The 16,797-nt window shown below is 46.6% G+C and overlaps 1 protein-coding gene and 1 long non-coding RNA gene across 2 annotated transcripts in view; both read left to right on the forward strand.

Moving 5' to 3' along the window:
- Positions 1-15,412, forward strand: part of AP1S1 (adaptor related protein complex 1 subunit sigma 1) — a 60,666-nt gene extending 45,254 nt beyond the window's left edge. Inside the window, exons 4-5 of the mRNA XM_040346710.1 lie at positions 3,576-3,713; positions 14,822-15,412. Coding sequence (XP_040202644.1) covers positions 3,576-3,713; positions 14,822-14,869 — 186 coding nt within the window. The 3' untranslated portion in view covers positions 14,870-15,412. The remainder of the gene's footprint in view (positions 1-3,575; positions 3,714-14,821) is intronic.
- A 17-nt stretch (positions 15,413-15,429) lies between these two features.
- On the forward strand, positions 15,430-16,518 carry LOC120933481. Its single transcript, XR_005748099.1, has 2 exons — positions 15,430-15,735; positions 15,874-16,518. It is a non-coding gene; the product is annotated as an uncharacterized LOC120933481 (long non-coding RNA).
- The last annotated feature ends 279 nt before the right edge of the window (positions 16,519-16,797 follow it).

Consider the following 16,797-nt stretch of genomic DNA (forward strand, 5'->3'; position numbering starts at 1 on the left):
GGGGGATATTTATTATAACAAAAAGTAAAAAATATTGCATTTTTTTCAAAATTGTCGCTCTATTTTTGTTTATAGCGCAAAAAATAAAAACTGCAGAGGTGATCAAATACCACCCAAAGAAAGCTCTATTTGTGGGGAAAAAAGGACGCCAAATTTGTTTGGGAGCCACGTCGCAAGACCGCACAATTGTCTGTTAAAGCGACGCAGTGCCGAATCGCAAAACCTGGCCTGGGCATTTAGCTGCCTAAAGGTCCGGGGCTTAAGTGGTTAAGGAACGATGCATAAAAATCTACTGAAAATGTCAACGCGTTTCGGCAGTTAGGCCATGATTAATCCCTAATGAGTGAAACTCGTTGGCCTTTTCAGTGGATTTTATGCATTTGTTTTGGGATTTTACCAAAGGAACAATGCATAAAAATTCACTGGAAAGGTCAACCTGTTTCGGTCGTTAGGGCAATAATGCCTAATGGGCAAAACTTGTTGGTCTTTTCAGTGGGTTTTATGCATGGTTACTGTGGTAAAATCCCCAAACAAATCTTTTTTATTTCTAAGTATCCATGCATAAAATCCACTGAAAAGACCAACGAGTTTCGCCCATTAGGCAATATTTATGGTCCTAACGGCCAAAACATGTTGACCCTTTCAGTGGATTTTATGCATTGTTCCTTTGGCAATATCCCCAAATATTTCTAAGGAACAATGCATAAAATCCACTGAAAAAGTCAACGCGTTTCGGCAGCAACACGTTTTGCCCATTAGGCATCATGGCCCTACCGGCTGAAACATGTTGACATTTTTAGTGAATTTTTATGCATTGTTCCTTTGGTAATATCCCCAAATCTATTTTTTATTTTTTTTTTTATTTTTTTAAGGAACAATGCATAAAATCCACTCAAAAGGGTCAACGCGTTTCGCTCATTAGGGATTAATCCTGGCCTAACTGCCGAAATGCGTTGGCTTTTTCAGTGGATTTTATGCATTGTTCCTTAGAAATATTTGGGGATATTGCCAAAGGATCAATGCATAAAATCCACTGAAGGTCAAAATGTTTTGGCTGTTGGGACCATAAATATTGCCTAATGGGCGAAACTTGTTGGCCTTTTCAGTGGATTTTATGCATGGTTACTTAGAAATAAAGATTTGTTTGGGGATTTTACCAAGGTACCCACTTTTCTTCATGACAGTCATTGTAAAGTACCCGGCGCCGTCTTCTACACCACAATTCCCATGCCTAGTGATTTGTCAGGGAGGGGATGGTGTGGACGCCCCAACACTGAGTATTTTGCTCACAGTTGTGTTAGAGGAAGGGATGGCTGGGGAGGGTTCGAGAGGTGAATATATGTTGCCGGAACGAGCAAGGCGATGGTCTGCAAAAAGATGCCCCCCCCCCCCTCCATCATCCTTATACTTTCCTTTCTGGTGGTCCACCGGATCTTCCATGACTGCCACTGCAAAATACCCAGTACTGTGCATTGTGGGAGCATGCGACCCCCTCCCCTCATGCGAAGCTCAGACCTAGTGGCCAATCCGCCAAGTGGCCACTGTCACATGACAGAATGAGTGAGTGAATAACTTGTATAGCGCTACAAATGTGAACTGAATCGCCTCAAAGTGGTGACATGACGGGGTATTGTGATGTAGGAAGGGGGGGCATTGGAGAAGTGGTTGGCTTTACCAAGACCTTGTATGAGCAAGGTGACAGGGTCTCTTTTTAGCCCCCATTCACACCTAGGCGTTTTGTCGCCTGTAGTGTGACGCTGCTGCCGCCAGAGGGCTGGAAACACATTTCCCTCTATGGAGATGGTTCACATCTCCACGCCGGGCGCCTGCCGCCTGAAAAAAAGTCCCGGACCTTTTTTTCAGGTGGCTTTCGGCGTTCGGCTAGGAGATGGGAACCATCTCCATAGAGGGTGTAATCTTGGGGCACATCTAGGCGGACAATACCGGCGTTTTGTAGCCGCAAATCGCGGGACAAAACGCCGCAAATTTGTCTGCCTAGGTGTGAATGGGCTCTTGGAGAAGTAGGACCAAAGCTCTTTTGGCCCTTCTGTAGGTCACAGGAGTGCACTTTGTTCTGCACTCTCCTGACCCGTATTCAGCTGACAGCGGGCTGAAGTCAAATGTTGGCCGACTTCATTCAGCCAGTCCAGGCTCTGGAGGGAACCCAACTTTAGTGTCGGGAATCCACCTAGAGGCCTGAACAGAAGTTGGCTCTACCACTTACACCCCATTCACACCTCCGCGACAAAACGCCCGACGCCGGACGCTCGTGCCGCTGGAGGGGAGAATTCCCATTGCTGTCTATGAGATGGTTCACATCTCATAGACGGCGTACGCCTGCCGCCTGGAAAAAAAAGTCCCGGACCCTTTTTTTCAGGCGGCATTGGCGTTCGGCCATACAAAGCAATGGGAAGAATTTGTAAAAAAAAAAAGTTACACTATTCGCGGCAAAATACGCCGCGTACGCGGCTTACTTGTCGCGGAGGTGTGAATGCAGCCTCAGGCTGCATTCACACCTGAGCGTTTTGTCGCCTGAAGCGAGACGCTCAAATACGCTAGAGGGGGAAAAAAATACATTATTCCCTATGGAGATGGTTCACATCTGCACGCTGATACGCCTGACGCCGAATGCCTGAAGCTCAAACAAGTTTCGAAAACCTTTTTTTATTGGGCATATTTGAGCGTTTCCATTTCCCATAGAAAGTAATGGAAACGCTCGATTCAAGCGACTAGCGCGACAACGAGCGTTTGCTACGGGCGTTTCGTCACTTTAATCAATAGAACTTTTCACCCAGGCAGAAGATTAAAAAAATCTACCAACATAGCAACAAGTGATGAAAAGATGATAATTTTTCCTATTGGCTAAAATAAAAAACGTCGAAGTACAAAAACGTCGGACGACGCTGTATGCAAACGCACAAATAAGCGCGACAAAACGCCCGAAAAAAATGCCCGAAAATACGACCGACTGACCGACGCTCAGGTGTGAATGCAGCCTTAGTGTGCCGCTGGGAGACTAGGCTAACCGATCCCGCCACCTGCTCAGCCTCTCAATCCAGTGAGCACTGGAGGGGCAGAGTAGCGAGCCGGTGTTCTGTCAAGTTCTCCAACCAGCAGTAATTGGAGTTTTTGATGAAATGGTGGTTGAACACAACACTGGCAACCGAATGGAGTCCGGCGCAGGATATTATGAGCGGAGATTCTTACTCCGCTTCGATACTAGCCAGCAAAATGGCGGCAAAAACGTTGTCCTCGTTAGCCGCTGTGCTGTCAAAACGGCTCGGTCTTCCTGTACTGGACACTATTCGGGTGTCGCTGTCGTGTCCAGTATCTGATGGGTTGGAGATATTGACAGAATGCCGGGGACTGACAGTCGCCACTCTCTGATCACTGAAGACCAAGCACTGAGCGATCAGTGGTCTTTGATCGTTCAGTACTCAGTCTTGGAGGCAACATTAGACCGATACTAGAGTATGGATGTTTTTTTGTTAATCTTTTTTAATAGTGCTCTGCTACATTTTGAAACGTTCCTTTTTATCAACTTCTTAACTTTTTGTACCCCATCCTTCCTACAGGTGTGCGAGTTGGACATCATCTTTAACTTCGAGAAGGCCTACTTTATCCTGGACGAGTTCCTGATGGGGGGCGAGATCCAAGACACGTCGAAAAAGAGCGTGCTGAAAGCGATCGAGCAGTCAGACATGTTACAAGAGGTGACAAGTTTCCTGAGTTCTATCTCTGCGCTCACGTCCCCGGCCTCCATTAGTCTCTCTGCTCAGCTGTTCAGCTGGCTGTTTTTTCTTTTCCATTCTCTTTGTGTCTCCCTGCTCCCTCCTCCTTTTTCTCTGCAGTGGATGAATCACACATCTCTTGTCCTGTCACAGCTCAGTGACTCCCACCCACTCACTTTCATCACAAGAAATTTCCACACTGGAGCAGGGGGGCGGTGAGGCGGGGGGGAGCGTGCGCGTGTGTGGCGGGGAGATTATGGCTGTCTGAGCGGAGGGGGGCACAGATTTGGGGGAAGGTGGAGGAGGGGGGGATCAGGTGCACGCTGTGGAGTTCAATGAGACGGAGAAAGTGGTTGAATGAAATGATGAATGGGTGGTAGGCGCCGAAGTAACAAGGGAGAGTAATGAGAAGGCAGAATGGAGGGAAGGAGGGGGCTGAATTATATACGGGGGGGGGGGGAGATTATAGCTGTTCGGAGAATTTGGGGTAATAAAAGCACCTGGCGATAGCAAAGAAATGTTAACATGAAAAATTTACCTAAACAAAGAGGAAAAAAAGAAAAGCTTTGTATTAAGTTGATGATTTTTTATTGCTGTGATGTTAAAGAAAAATATCGGAATGCAGGGACTGTTGTCATTTAAAGGGGTGGTTCACCCTAAAAACTACTTTTTCTAATTCCACTGCCCCCCCACATTACAATCCGATTAAGGCTCTTATTATTTTTTTTGATGCTGTACATACCTTTATACAGCATATTCACCCGTGCATCCGGGTTGCGAGTCCCGCGGGAGTGGGCGTTCCTCACATGTGTGTGATTGACGTTTTGCCCAAAAACAAGCTCCCCCCCCCCCCCCGTCGCGTAAGCCGCGTCACGATTGGCGAAAGGAGGCGAACGGCGTTGCGCAGTATAGCGCCGACTCGCCGTTCGGCTCCTTTCGCCAACTGTGACGCGGCTTGCGCGACGGGGGGGGGAGCTTGTTTTTGGGCAAAACGTCAATCACCAGCATGTGAGGAACGCCCACTCCCGCGGGACTCGCAACCCGGGTGAATATGCTGTACTAAGGTATGTACAGCGTGGAAAAAATAATAAGAGCCTTAATCGGATTGTAATGTGGGGGGGCAGTGGAATAAGAAAAAGTAGTTTTTAGGGTGAACCACCCCTTTAACCACTTGAGCCCCGGACCATTTTGTTGCTAAATGCCCAGGCCAGGTTTTGCGATTCGGGCACTGCGTCGCTTTAACAGACAATTGCGCGGTCGTGCGACGTGGCTCCCAAACAAAATTGGCGTCCTTTTTTCCCCACAAATAGAGCTTTCTTTTGGTGGTATTTGATCACCTCTGTGGTTTTTATTTTTTGCGCTATAAACAAAAATAGAGCGCCAATTTTGAAAAAAAATCAATATTTTTTACTTTTTGCTATAATAAATATCCCCCATATATAAAAAAAAATGTATTCCTCAGTTTAGGCCGATACGTATTCTTCTACCTATTTTTGGTAAAAAAAAAATCGCAATAAGCGTTTATCGATTGGTTTGCGCAAAATTTATAGCATTTACAAAATAGGGGATAGTTTTATTGCATTTTTATTCATTTTTTTTTTTTTTACTACTAATGGCGGCGATCAGCGATTTTTTTTGTGACTGCGACATTATGGCGGACACTTCGGACAATTTTGACACATTTTTGGGACCATTGTCATTTTCACAGCAAAAAATGCATTTAAATTGCATTCTTTATTGTGAAAATGACAGTTGCAGTTTGGGAGTTAAACACAGGGGGCGCTGTAACATTTAGGTTTCACCTAGTGTGTGTTTACAACTGTAGGGGGTGTGGCTGTAGGACTGATGTCATTGATCGAGTCTCCCTATAAAAGGGATCACTCGATTGGGTGCAGCCGCCACAGTGAAGCACGGGGAAGCCGTGTTTACATACGCCTCTCCCCATTCTTCAGCTCCGGGGAGCGATCGCCACGGGGCGGCTATAAACGAATAGCGCCGTCGTCCCGGATCGCTCCCCGCGGTAAGTCCCGATCGGACCCCCGACCCGCTAGAAGGCAGGGACGCATATATATGCCCATCTGCCTGTACGTGCCATTCTGTGGACGTAAATAGGCGTGCGGCGGGCGTTAAGTGGTTAAAGGTGAAGGCTCTGGGGCTGTGGTCCTGATCTGCCATCGCCAGCTGGCATAGTAAAGGCACAAGAGGGCAGACAATCCAGGAATTGCTAATAGCAATGCTGCATTTTTATCCTCACAGGCTTCTTGTAAAGTGGACCTAGGCTCTAAATCAGGGGTCTCCAAACTTTAATTGTCCTTCAGACTTTAGGAGGGCCGGATTGTGGCCAGCAGAGGCAGAAAATGTCACGGGCCCCCAGCATCAGTGAGAATAAATATGGCCTCAGGGTTGGTGGTCAATAGGAGGAGGAGTAGTATTCCCCCTATTAGGCTGGGTTCACACTACGGTTTTCCCGTCCGTCAGCCGCATACGATTTCAGTATTGAAAACGTACGGGCACGGACGGGAAAACGCATACATAGACAATGCATTGCAAATTGTATGCACTCAGATGCATCCGGGTGCGTACGATTTGCTGGCAAAACGTTTTTTAAACGTACGCAAAACCGTGTTCAACCACGGTTTTGCGGTAGTTTTTAAAACAGTATGGCAAACGCATACGTTTTCCTTTAACATTAATGTTAATGGAAAACGCACATATGTGCGGTGCCATACGTTCCCGTCCGTTTCAGCCGCATACGGTTTTTCATATAAATCGTATGCGGCTGACGGACGGGAAAACCGTAGTGTGAACCCAGCCTTAGTAGGAGGAATAGTATTCCATCATTGGTATCGGTGGAAGATATAGTGCCCCATTGTTGGTGTCAGTGGGATGTATAGTGCCTCGTATCAGTGGGAGGAATTGTGCCCCAAGGGCCAGATAAAGGCTAGAAAAGGGCCACAGTTCGGAGACCCCTGCTCTAAACTTAAAGGATCAGTTCACCTGTCACGTCTAGTTTACATGTTGACACCCATATCTAGATTGTAAGCTCTAAGGGAAAAAAGTATTTGATCCCCCTGCCAATCTTGTATGTTTGGCCACTGACAAAGAAATGATCAGTCTATAATTTTAACAATCGGTTTATTTTAACAGTGAGAGACAGAATAACAAAAAATCAAGAAAAACGCATTTCTAAAAAGTTTATAAATTGATTTCCGTTTTAATGAGTGAAATAAGTATTTGACCCCTTCGCAAACTCTTCTTGACAATCGAAGATCAGATGTTTCTTGTAGTTGGCCACCAGGTTTCCACACATCTCAGGAAGGATTTTGTCCCACTCCTCATTGCAGATCCTCTCTAAGTCATTAATGTTTTCGAGGCTGACATATTTTCTATGGGATTAAGGTCTGGAGACTGGCTAGGCCACTCCCAGGACCTTAAAGTGGATGTCACGATGTAGAGAATAAGATTTCCTTTCATCTGTGCCCAGTCTTGCCACACAGAGTTAATCCAAAGCTGAGCAATCCTCTTTTTATTGTTCAGTGAAATAAAACAGACTTCCAGATAAAGACCAAAGTCCTTGCTTGAGTGACAGATTATTTACATATCTCGTGCACTAGCTTGCAGACATGCACAGCATCTGTAAAGTGCACAATTCACATCCCCCTTCCCTCCCCTCCCGCCCAGCTCTCCCAGGATTGGCTGTCTTTCCTGTGTTTTGATTAAATGTTTTCAAAATATGGGGTGATCCACAGTTCAGTGTAAACAGCCATCAGAATATACTTATAGGTAGATTCAGGTACAAGAGCCTACAGTTACGGCGGTGTGGCTTAGCGTGTTTAGGCTACGACGCCGTAAGTTAGCGAGGCAAGTACATGATTCACAATGTACTTGCCTGCTAAGTTACGACGGCGTAGCCTAAATCGGCGGGCGCCTAATTCAAATGTGTTGGAGGGGGGCGTGTTTTATGCTAATGAGGCTTGACCTCACGTTTTTGTTTTCAATACTGCGCATGCGCCGGGCGCCTACATTTCCCAGTGTGCATTGCGGCTAAGTACGCCGCACGGGCCAATTGATTTCAACGTGGACGTAAATTACGTAAATCCCGATTCGCGGATGACTTGCGCAAACGATGTAAAAAATTCTAATCTCGCGGCGGGAACGGCGGCCATACTTTAACATTGTTATTCCACTAGGGCCTAGCTCTAACTTTACTCGGCCTATCTCTTACGTAAACGGCGCGTAAAAGTACTGCGTCGGCCGGGCGTACGTTCGTGAATCGGCGTATCTACTCATTTACATATTCTACGCCGACCGCAATGGAAGCGCCACCTAGCGGCCATCCGAAATATTGCAATCTAAGATAGGACGGCGCAAGCCGTTCTATCTTGGATATGTTTAAGCGGATTTCTGTTTGAGCATACACTTAAACATAAGTCGGCGTAGATTCTGAGTTAGGTCAGCTTATCTACTGATAAGTCGGCCTAACTCTTTCTGAATCTACCTAATAGACAAGAAGCTGTGCATGTCTGCAAGCTAGTGCACGAGATATGTAAATAACCTGTCACTCAAGCAAGGACTTTGGTCTTTATCTGGAAGTCTGTTTTATTTCACTGAACAATAAAAGAGGATTGCTCAGCGCTGGATTAACTCTGTGTGGCAAGACTGGGCACAGATGATGGGAAATCTTATTCTCTACATTGTGACATCAAAAAAAATTGTGGGTTTACATCCACTTTAATGTGCTTCTTCTTGTGCTACTCATTTGTTGCCTTTGCTGTGTGTTTTGGGTCATTGTCATGCTGGAATATCCATTCACGACCCATTTTCAATGCCCTGGCTAAGGAAGGGAGGTTCCCGCCCAACATTTGACAGTACATGGGCCCGTCCAGCTGTGAAAGGACATTGGGGACAAGAGTGTAGACCTGCACAAGGCTAAAATTGGCAACAAGACCCTCTGCAAGCAGCTAGGTGAGAAGGAGACAACTGTTGGAGCTATTATTCGCAAATGAAAGAAATGCAAAATAACCACCAATCACCTTTGGTCTAGAGCTCTATGCAAGATTTCGCCCCATGGCCTAAGGATGATCAAAGTGATGAGGGATCAGCCCAGAACTACATGGGAGGGGCTTGTGAATGATCTCAAGGCAGTTGGGACCACAGTCACCATTGGTAACACAATACGATGCCTTGGTTTGAAATTCTGCAGCGCCTGCAAGGTCCCTCTCCTCAAGAAGACACATGTCTGAAGTTTGCCAATGAACATCTAAATCGGTGTTTCTCAACCGGTGTTCCGCGGAACCCTAGGGTTCCGCAAATTAGTCCCCAGGGGTTCCACCGCAATCTGCGTATCAATCAGACAGCTGAAGGGTAGATCGAGTCTCGGCCACCATGCATAGTAGCACTGCATTAAGAGCTCTCTCATAGCTCGATTCTTCCGGCCTGACCCTCCTTTCTTCCCGTCCAACCCCGGGTGATGTCACACGTTTCACATCAAATGGGTAACTTCTAATATTTATATTATCGAATGCTAGTTCTTAAAATAATTGTTCTATCACAGCTCGCTATTCACACCAATGTTCCGTGAGCTGTAGATCTGAACGCTATTTTAGGGGTTCCCTGAAATCTCAAACCTTTGGTTCCTCGATGGTAAAAAGGTTGAGAAACGCTGATCTAAATGATTCAGAGGAGGATTGTGAGAAGGTGCTGTGGTCACGTGAGACCAAAATTAAGCTCTTTGGCATTAACTTGACTCGCCGTGTTTTGGAGGAAGAAAAATGCTGACTATGACCCTAAGAACACCATCCCTACAGTCACGCACGGAGGTGGAAACATGTTTTGGGGATGTTTCTTTGCTAAAGGTACAGGCCGACTCTGCCACATTGAAGGGCCAATGGACGGGGCCATGTATTGTAAAATCTTGGATTTAATTCTCCCCCCCCCCCAGAACACTGAAGATGGGTCATGGATGGGTCACACTGAAGATGGGTCATGGATGGGTCACACTGAAGATGGGTCATGGATGGGTCACACTGAAGATGGGTCATGGATGGGTCACACTGAAGATGATGGGTCATGGATGGGTCACACTGAAGATGATGGGTCACACTGAAGATGATGGGTCACACTGAAGATGATGGGTCACACTGAAGATGATGGGTCATGGATGGGTCACACTGAAGATGGGTCATGGATGGGTCACACTGAAGATGGGTCATGGATGGGTCACACTGAAGATGGGTCATGGATGGGTCACACTGAAGATGGGTCATGGATGGGTCACACTGAAGATGGGTCATGGATGGGTCACACTGAAGATGGGTCATGGATGGGTCACACTGAAGATGGTGGGTCACACTGAAGATGATGGGTCATGGATGGTCACACTGAAGATGATGGGTCATGGATGGGTCACACTGAAGATGATGGGTCATGGATGGGTCACACTGAAGAAGATGGGTCATGGATGGGTCACACTGAAGATGATGGGTCATGGATGGGTCACACTGAAGATGATGGGTCATGGATGGGTCACACTGAAGATGATGGGTCATGGATGGGTCACACTGAAGATGATGGGTCATGGATGGGTCACACTGAAGATGATGGGTCATGGATGGGTCACACTGAAGATGATGGGTCATGGATGGGTCACACTGAAGATGATGGGTCATGGATGGGTCACACTGAAGATGATGGGTCATGGATGGGTCACACTGAAGAAGATGGGTCATAGATGGGTCACACTGAAGAAGATGGGTCATGGATGGGTCACACTGAAGATGGGTCATGGATGGGTCACACTGAAGATGGGTCATGGATGGGTCACACTGAAGATGGGTCATGGATGGGTCACACTGAAGATGATGGGTCATGGATGGGTCACACTGAAGATGATGGGTCATGGATGGGTCACACTGAAGATGGGTCACACCGAAGATGGGTCATGGATGGGTCTTCCAGCATGACCATGAATGACCCAAAACATACCGCCATGGAAATAAAGCAGTGGCTCAAGAAGAAGCCGATTAAGGTCATGGGGTGGTCTAGCCAGTCTCCAGACCTTAATCTGTATGGAGGGAGCGGAGTTGCTAAGCAACCATTAAAGTGTCTGTAAACCCTCCATACACCCAGTGATGTGAACAGCCTCAGATAATACACAGAGATGAACCAAATCTCCCTACATAGGTTTTATATGTATATCTGCTGTCTTCATATTTATATACTGTTTAGAACGTTCAGATTGTGTTGGTAGATTTTCTCTTCCTGTTTAACACTGTGGGGGTTATTTACGAAAGGCAAATCCACTTTGCACTACAAGTGCATTTGGAAGTACAGTTGCTGTAGATCTGGGGGGTAGATCTGAAATGAGGGGAAGCTCTGCTGGTTTTATCACCCAGTCAGGTGGAAGCTAAAATGCTGTTTTTTATTTTCCTTGCATGTCCCCCTCGAATCTACAGCGACTGCACTTCCAAGTACACTTTCTAGTGCAAAGTGGATTTGCCTTTCGTAAATAACCCCCAGAGTGTGATGTCTGGGCATACAGCCAAAATTGCTGATTGGAGGAAAGGCGCGCACACACGCCCTCTCATCCTAGGCAGAGACTCTCAGAGATGTTTTGTAACAGGGCCAGCTCTCTGCTAATCTATTTTAGCAACCTCCCCAGACAGAAATTTCTAGCAGATAGCTGCCATAACCCCGTTATTTTCAATGATGGCGAGCGGCTGACCTTTAGATAAAAATGGTCTCTGTGGCGGAATAAATTTATCGCTGGTAGAGGCGGAGACTATTGCATCCTTCCCCCTGACAGGCATGGAGCCAGGTGGGTGGGGGGAAAGATGGCCCCCGCTCGGCTCAATAACATTGAATGGCGGAAGTGATGTCAAACGTCCCTTCCACTCAATGGTCTCAAAGGGGGGAATTTTATTTCATCTGTTCTGCAGTGGTTACTGGGCTGCTTTAATACTGATCCGCAGAGCAGTGCACCTGTGGTGGGTTACCTGCACTGAGCCATAGACTTCCATTATTACCTGCCAGTTTGGTGCGGGTAAACTGCAGTGTATCTGTGTGAAAGCAGCCTTGGGCCCCTTTTACATGGTCAGTCTGACCCAATTGGACCCTTCATTCACCTCTAAGGAGTGGCAGATGTAAACCGACTTGTGTCGTACCTCCAATCCAATCTGCTAAAATAAAGTATAGTGGGCTGTGTCCGCTCTGCATATACAGAGCAGACACGGACCTGCCATCCGCCCGCTTCGCTGATTGTGGCCCGCGACCAGTAACCAAGTCGCTTAAGACCCCTTTCACACTGGGGCATTTTACAGGTGCTTTAGCGCTAAAAAAAAAAAGCGCATTAAAGAAGGCTCATCTGCAATCCCAGTGTGAAAACTCGAGTGCTTTCAGAGCCCTTTCACACTGCCAGCGCCCGAAAAACGATGGTAAAGCGCCGCTAAGTCTCCTTTCACACTGCCAGCGCCCGTGAAAATTATGGCAAAGCGCCGCTAAGTCCCCTTTCACGCTGCCAGCACCTGAAAAATGATGGTAAAGCGCCGCTAAGTCCCCTTTCACACTGTGGTGTTTTTCAGGCACTGTGGCGTTAAAAAAAAAAAAAACGCCTCAATGGGAAGGGGCGCTTTAGGAGCGGTGTATTCAATGCTCCTAAAGTGCTGCAAAGAAGCTGCTTGCAGTTTTTTTTGTTGGCGCCCTGCTAGCGCAGCACCTCGGTGTGAAAGCACTCGGGGCTTTCACATTGGGATTGCAGATGAGGCTTCTTTCAGGCGCTTTTTTAAACGCTAAAGCGCCTGTAAAACGCTCCAGTGTGAAAGGGGTCTAAGTGGCCCTCTCTCTTCAAACGGTTGCGCACCCCTGCCGTGGGGTGTGTGGTATGCTCTGTGCAAGATTTTATATTGGACCATCTTATCCCTGGCTGAGACCAGGGGGGAGAGGGAAAATCCCAAATCTCTCCGCCCCCCCCCCCCCCCACAGCCCAGTTTTCTATTTTTAGTGGGCTTGTTATGGTTTTGTTTGATGTTGCCCACCCCTCATTTAGCAGGTTTTGGACATGTCAACAGTCAATGACTTCCTTTTGGAGTCCATTAACCACTTAACCCCCGGACCATATTGCTGGTCAAAGACCAGGCCACTTTTTGCGATTCGGCACTGCGCCGCTTTAACTGACAATTGCGCGGTCGTGCGACGTGGCTCCCAAACAAAATTGGTGTCTTTTTTTCCCCACAAATAGAGCTTTCTTTTGGTGGTATTTGATCACCTCTGCGGTTTTTAGTTTTTGCGCTATAAACAAAAATAAAGCAACAATTTTGAAAAAAGAAATATTTTTTACTTTTTGCTATAATAAATATCCCCCAAAAATATATAAAAAAAATATATATTTTCCTCAGTTTAGGCCGATACGTATTCTTCTACCTATTTTTTGTAAAAAAAAAAAAATCGCAATAAGCGTTTATCGATTGGTTTGCGCAAAAGTTATAGCGTCTACAAAATAGGGGGTAGTTTTATGGCATTTTTCTTAATTGTTTTTTTTTTTTGGTGGCGATCAGCGATTTTTATAGGTACTGCGACATTATGGCGGACACTTCGGACACTTTTGACACATTTTTGGGACCATTGGCATTTTTATAGCGATCAGTGCTATAAAAATTTATTGGATTACTATAAAAATGCCACTGGCAGTGAAGGGGTTAACACTAGGGGGCGTGGAAGGGTTTAAGTATGTTCCCTGGGTGTGTTCTAACTGTAGGGGGGGTGGACTCGCTAGGGGAAATGACTGATCGCTGTTCATACATTGTATGAACATACGATCGGTCATTTCCCCCCCTGACAGGACCGGGAGCTGTGTGTTTGCACACACAGCTCCCGATTCTCGCTCTGTAACGAGCGATCGCGGGTGCCCGGCGGTGATTGCGAACGATGGGCACGCATCAGGGGTGAGCGGGGGGCGTGCCCCTATTGGCTGCTGGGAGAGGTGACGTATAACTACGTGATCTCGCCCAGCAGAGCCGACCTGCCGCCGTATAACTGCGGCAGCTGGTCGGCAAGCAGTTAAAGTACACATGGCGCTCCCATTTGGGGTGGCTCTGGGGGCGAGGAAACCGTACATGCTGAACTGTTCATGCCTGTATACCTCGTATCACTCTGTTGGATTACAGCACTCTTGTTCTCTTCTGTTATTATTTTGACTACGTTGCACGACAAACATTGTATACAATGTTATTGTATTTACCTGCTAATCTCAATATAAACTGATTGAAGTACACATGGCTATGCCTATGATCATGCTCTTGGCGTAGCTTTGCTACGAAGTGGGGCATGCCGGTGATCTGACTATATGGTTCTGGCTATCGAGATGGTTCTTGTAAGGACTGCGCAGGCGCAATCCTTGCCGACGGAAATCACCGAACCTCCAGGGCGACGTGGAATTTGAGGTAAGTGGCCAGTCGGTCCGCTCGCTCGGCCTCCTGGCTCTTTTTTTTTTTTTTTAACATCCTCCAATCCACTGGGATGTTAGGGATTGAGCCTGGATGCCAGCAGAGGTTCAGAGATTTCCGTCGGCAAGGATTGCGTCTGCGCAGTCCTTACAGGAACCATCTCGATATGGGAACCATACCGACAAGTCACCGGTAGGAGGGAGGGGGGGGTGTTATCCGAGACTGGTCTACAGTTGTTTTGTTGCCCCAATTATCATGTAGGTGACGGTATACCCGTGACAGTTTTTGTGTCCCTCTAGTTTATCCCAAGAAAAGGATTTTACGGTGAGTAGAAAATCGTATTCTTTTCAGACTTCCCCTGGAGAGGAGCCAAGGTATTTGTGAAAGGGTTCTCATTCATACATTAAATGGCTTTCATTTTACTGTACTAAAGAAGGAGAAATGATTTGGAGTCATCAGCGGTGAGCTATTGGAAATCGAATTTCAGCAGTTTAGTAGCGTTTGGCTAGAAAAAGCGAGCATCTGGTTGCTATGGGTTACTGCACATGGCTGCTCTTTGTGTCAAGCTATTAAAGCTGGCTGCGTTCTGTAATGTGCTGCAATGTATTTTTCTCTCTCGTCTGACCCCTGCTCTCTCTCTTTTCTCTGCAGGAGGATGAGTCACCGCGCAGCGTGCTAGAGGAAATGGGACTAGCTTGATAGACAGAGACCACCGACACCCCCCCCCCCCCTTCCTTCCTTATATTTTCTTTCAACCTGAATACTTTTAAAACCCAAATCCAGCAACCCCCCCCCCCCCCCCCCACACCAATCCCCATGCCCCCTTCTTCCCAGTCACTGCAGAGACTCGTCTACATAACCAGCACACACACCAGTGGCAGCTAGGATTTTTGTCTAGGTATCCGTGTATGTCGCAGTGTGTAGTCGCTTCTGTTCTGCTTGACCTTCCACCTACCTACAGGCGGGCAATCATTCTGTGAATGGGATTCTAAAAGTTAACCTGTAAAGACAGAAATACGAAACGCCGACGCTTGCCGATCTTCACCTCTGAAAATGCAAGTTTCTTGGCTGTTGCATTGATTGATTCGGGTGCTTTTTGAAGCAAGGATGCTGAGCGGCGATTCTGATTTCGATGGTTGTATTCTTCTAAGGCAGGGATATCCAATTAGCTGACCTCCAGCTGTTGCAAAACTACAAGTCCCAACATGCCTCTGCCTCGGGGTTTAATGCTTGTGGCTGTCAGAGACTTGCTATGCCTCATGGGAAGTGTAGTTCTGCAACAGCTGGAGGTCCGCTAATTACGTATCTCTGTTCTAAGGCAACTAGCATTTTCAGGAGATCAACAATGGCAGCTTGCACGCTTTTTCTAAAGTTCTCCACCCACAATTTCAGTTCCGATCTTTGCATGGATAGCTTCTCATAATGGCAGCCTGGACCACAAAAGATTGCCACAGGGTGCTTTCCAAAGTCAGACTCGTTTTTGGGGTCTGTGTTGCCTTTCCAGGATATGGAGGCTTCTTACCTATTGCCACAGGGTGCTTTCCAGAGTCGGACTCGTTTTTGGGGTCTGTGTTAGTCTTTCCAGGATATGGAGGCTTCTTACCTATTGCCACAGGGTGCTTTCCAGAGTCAGACTTTCCAGGATATGGAGGCTTCTTACCTATTGCCACAGGGTGCTTTCCAGAGTCGGACTCGTTTTTGAGGTCTGTGTTGTCTTTCCAGAATATGGAGGCTTCTTACCTATTGCGCTGGAAGGCCCCAACGCGGTCCTCAAAAACTGAGTCGCATCTGTCGTGTGCCCCTGGCTTTCCCACTGGCATAGTAAAACTAAAATTGTCCCTGGAGAATCTTTAAGAAATAGTTTTATTTGAGCTTGTCAAAGGAGCGACCTTTCTGCTAAATACTAGCGAGCTGGATAAGGCATTAGATGTCCGATAGGTAAAATGTCTGCTTCACTTTTTCTAAAAAGGGACCAATAGCACCCAGCCACGTTCATTGTCTGTTTTTTTTTTTTTATCTTTATTTTTTTATTATAAATTTATTTTATAATTTTTTTTTCTTTTTATGAATTAATGCTATGGAGGCACTTTTACGTAATCCTATTTTGTACGCTGTCTGTCGCCAGGGCTCACCTCTTTCCCTCCCCTTTTCAAGTCTGGTTTTCACACATGGTTGGGGGGGCATTCGTCTGTATAATTTCTGCACTTGCTCGTCTCTCCTGAACGCTCCCACCAGACGGTCCTGTCTGGTTCAAGGATCACCACTACTCCTATCAGTCTCTGCTACAAGGGCCTCCCTCCCTCCGCTCAAACTTCTGGAATAAAACATGAGTGCTGCTAAGTTACTAACTGCCATTGTATGTTTCCTTTGTGTGCATTGTGGGGTGTTTTTTGGAAGGTATGATCCAGAGTTTCTGCTGCTATCAGAAAGGTTGGGTCACTCGAATCTGCAAATATATAAACGCATTCTTTAAAGCAGGCATTGCACTAAAATGCAGGGTACACTTAATAAATCAGGTAAACCTCTGTCACAAAAATAAGCAAAGCATATCCTTCTATAGTGTGTAAAACTTGCCTCAATCCAAAGCACTGAGTGTGATTTCTGTCTGCTGCTACGTAGAGCTGCAC

Source organism: Rana temporaria, chromosome 3, assembly GCF_905171775.1.
Source record: "Rana temporaria chromosome 3, aRanTem1.1, whole genome shotgun sequence".
NCBI classification, from domain to species: Eukaryota; Metazoa; Chordata; class Amphibia; order Anura; family Ranidae; genus Rana; species Rana temporaria.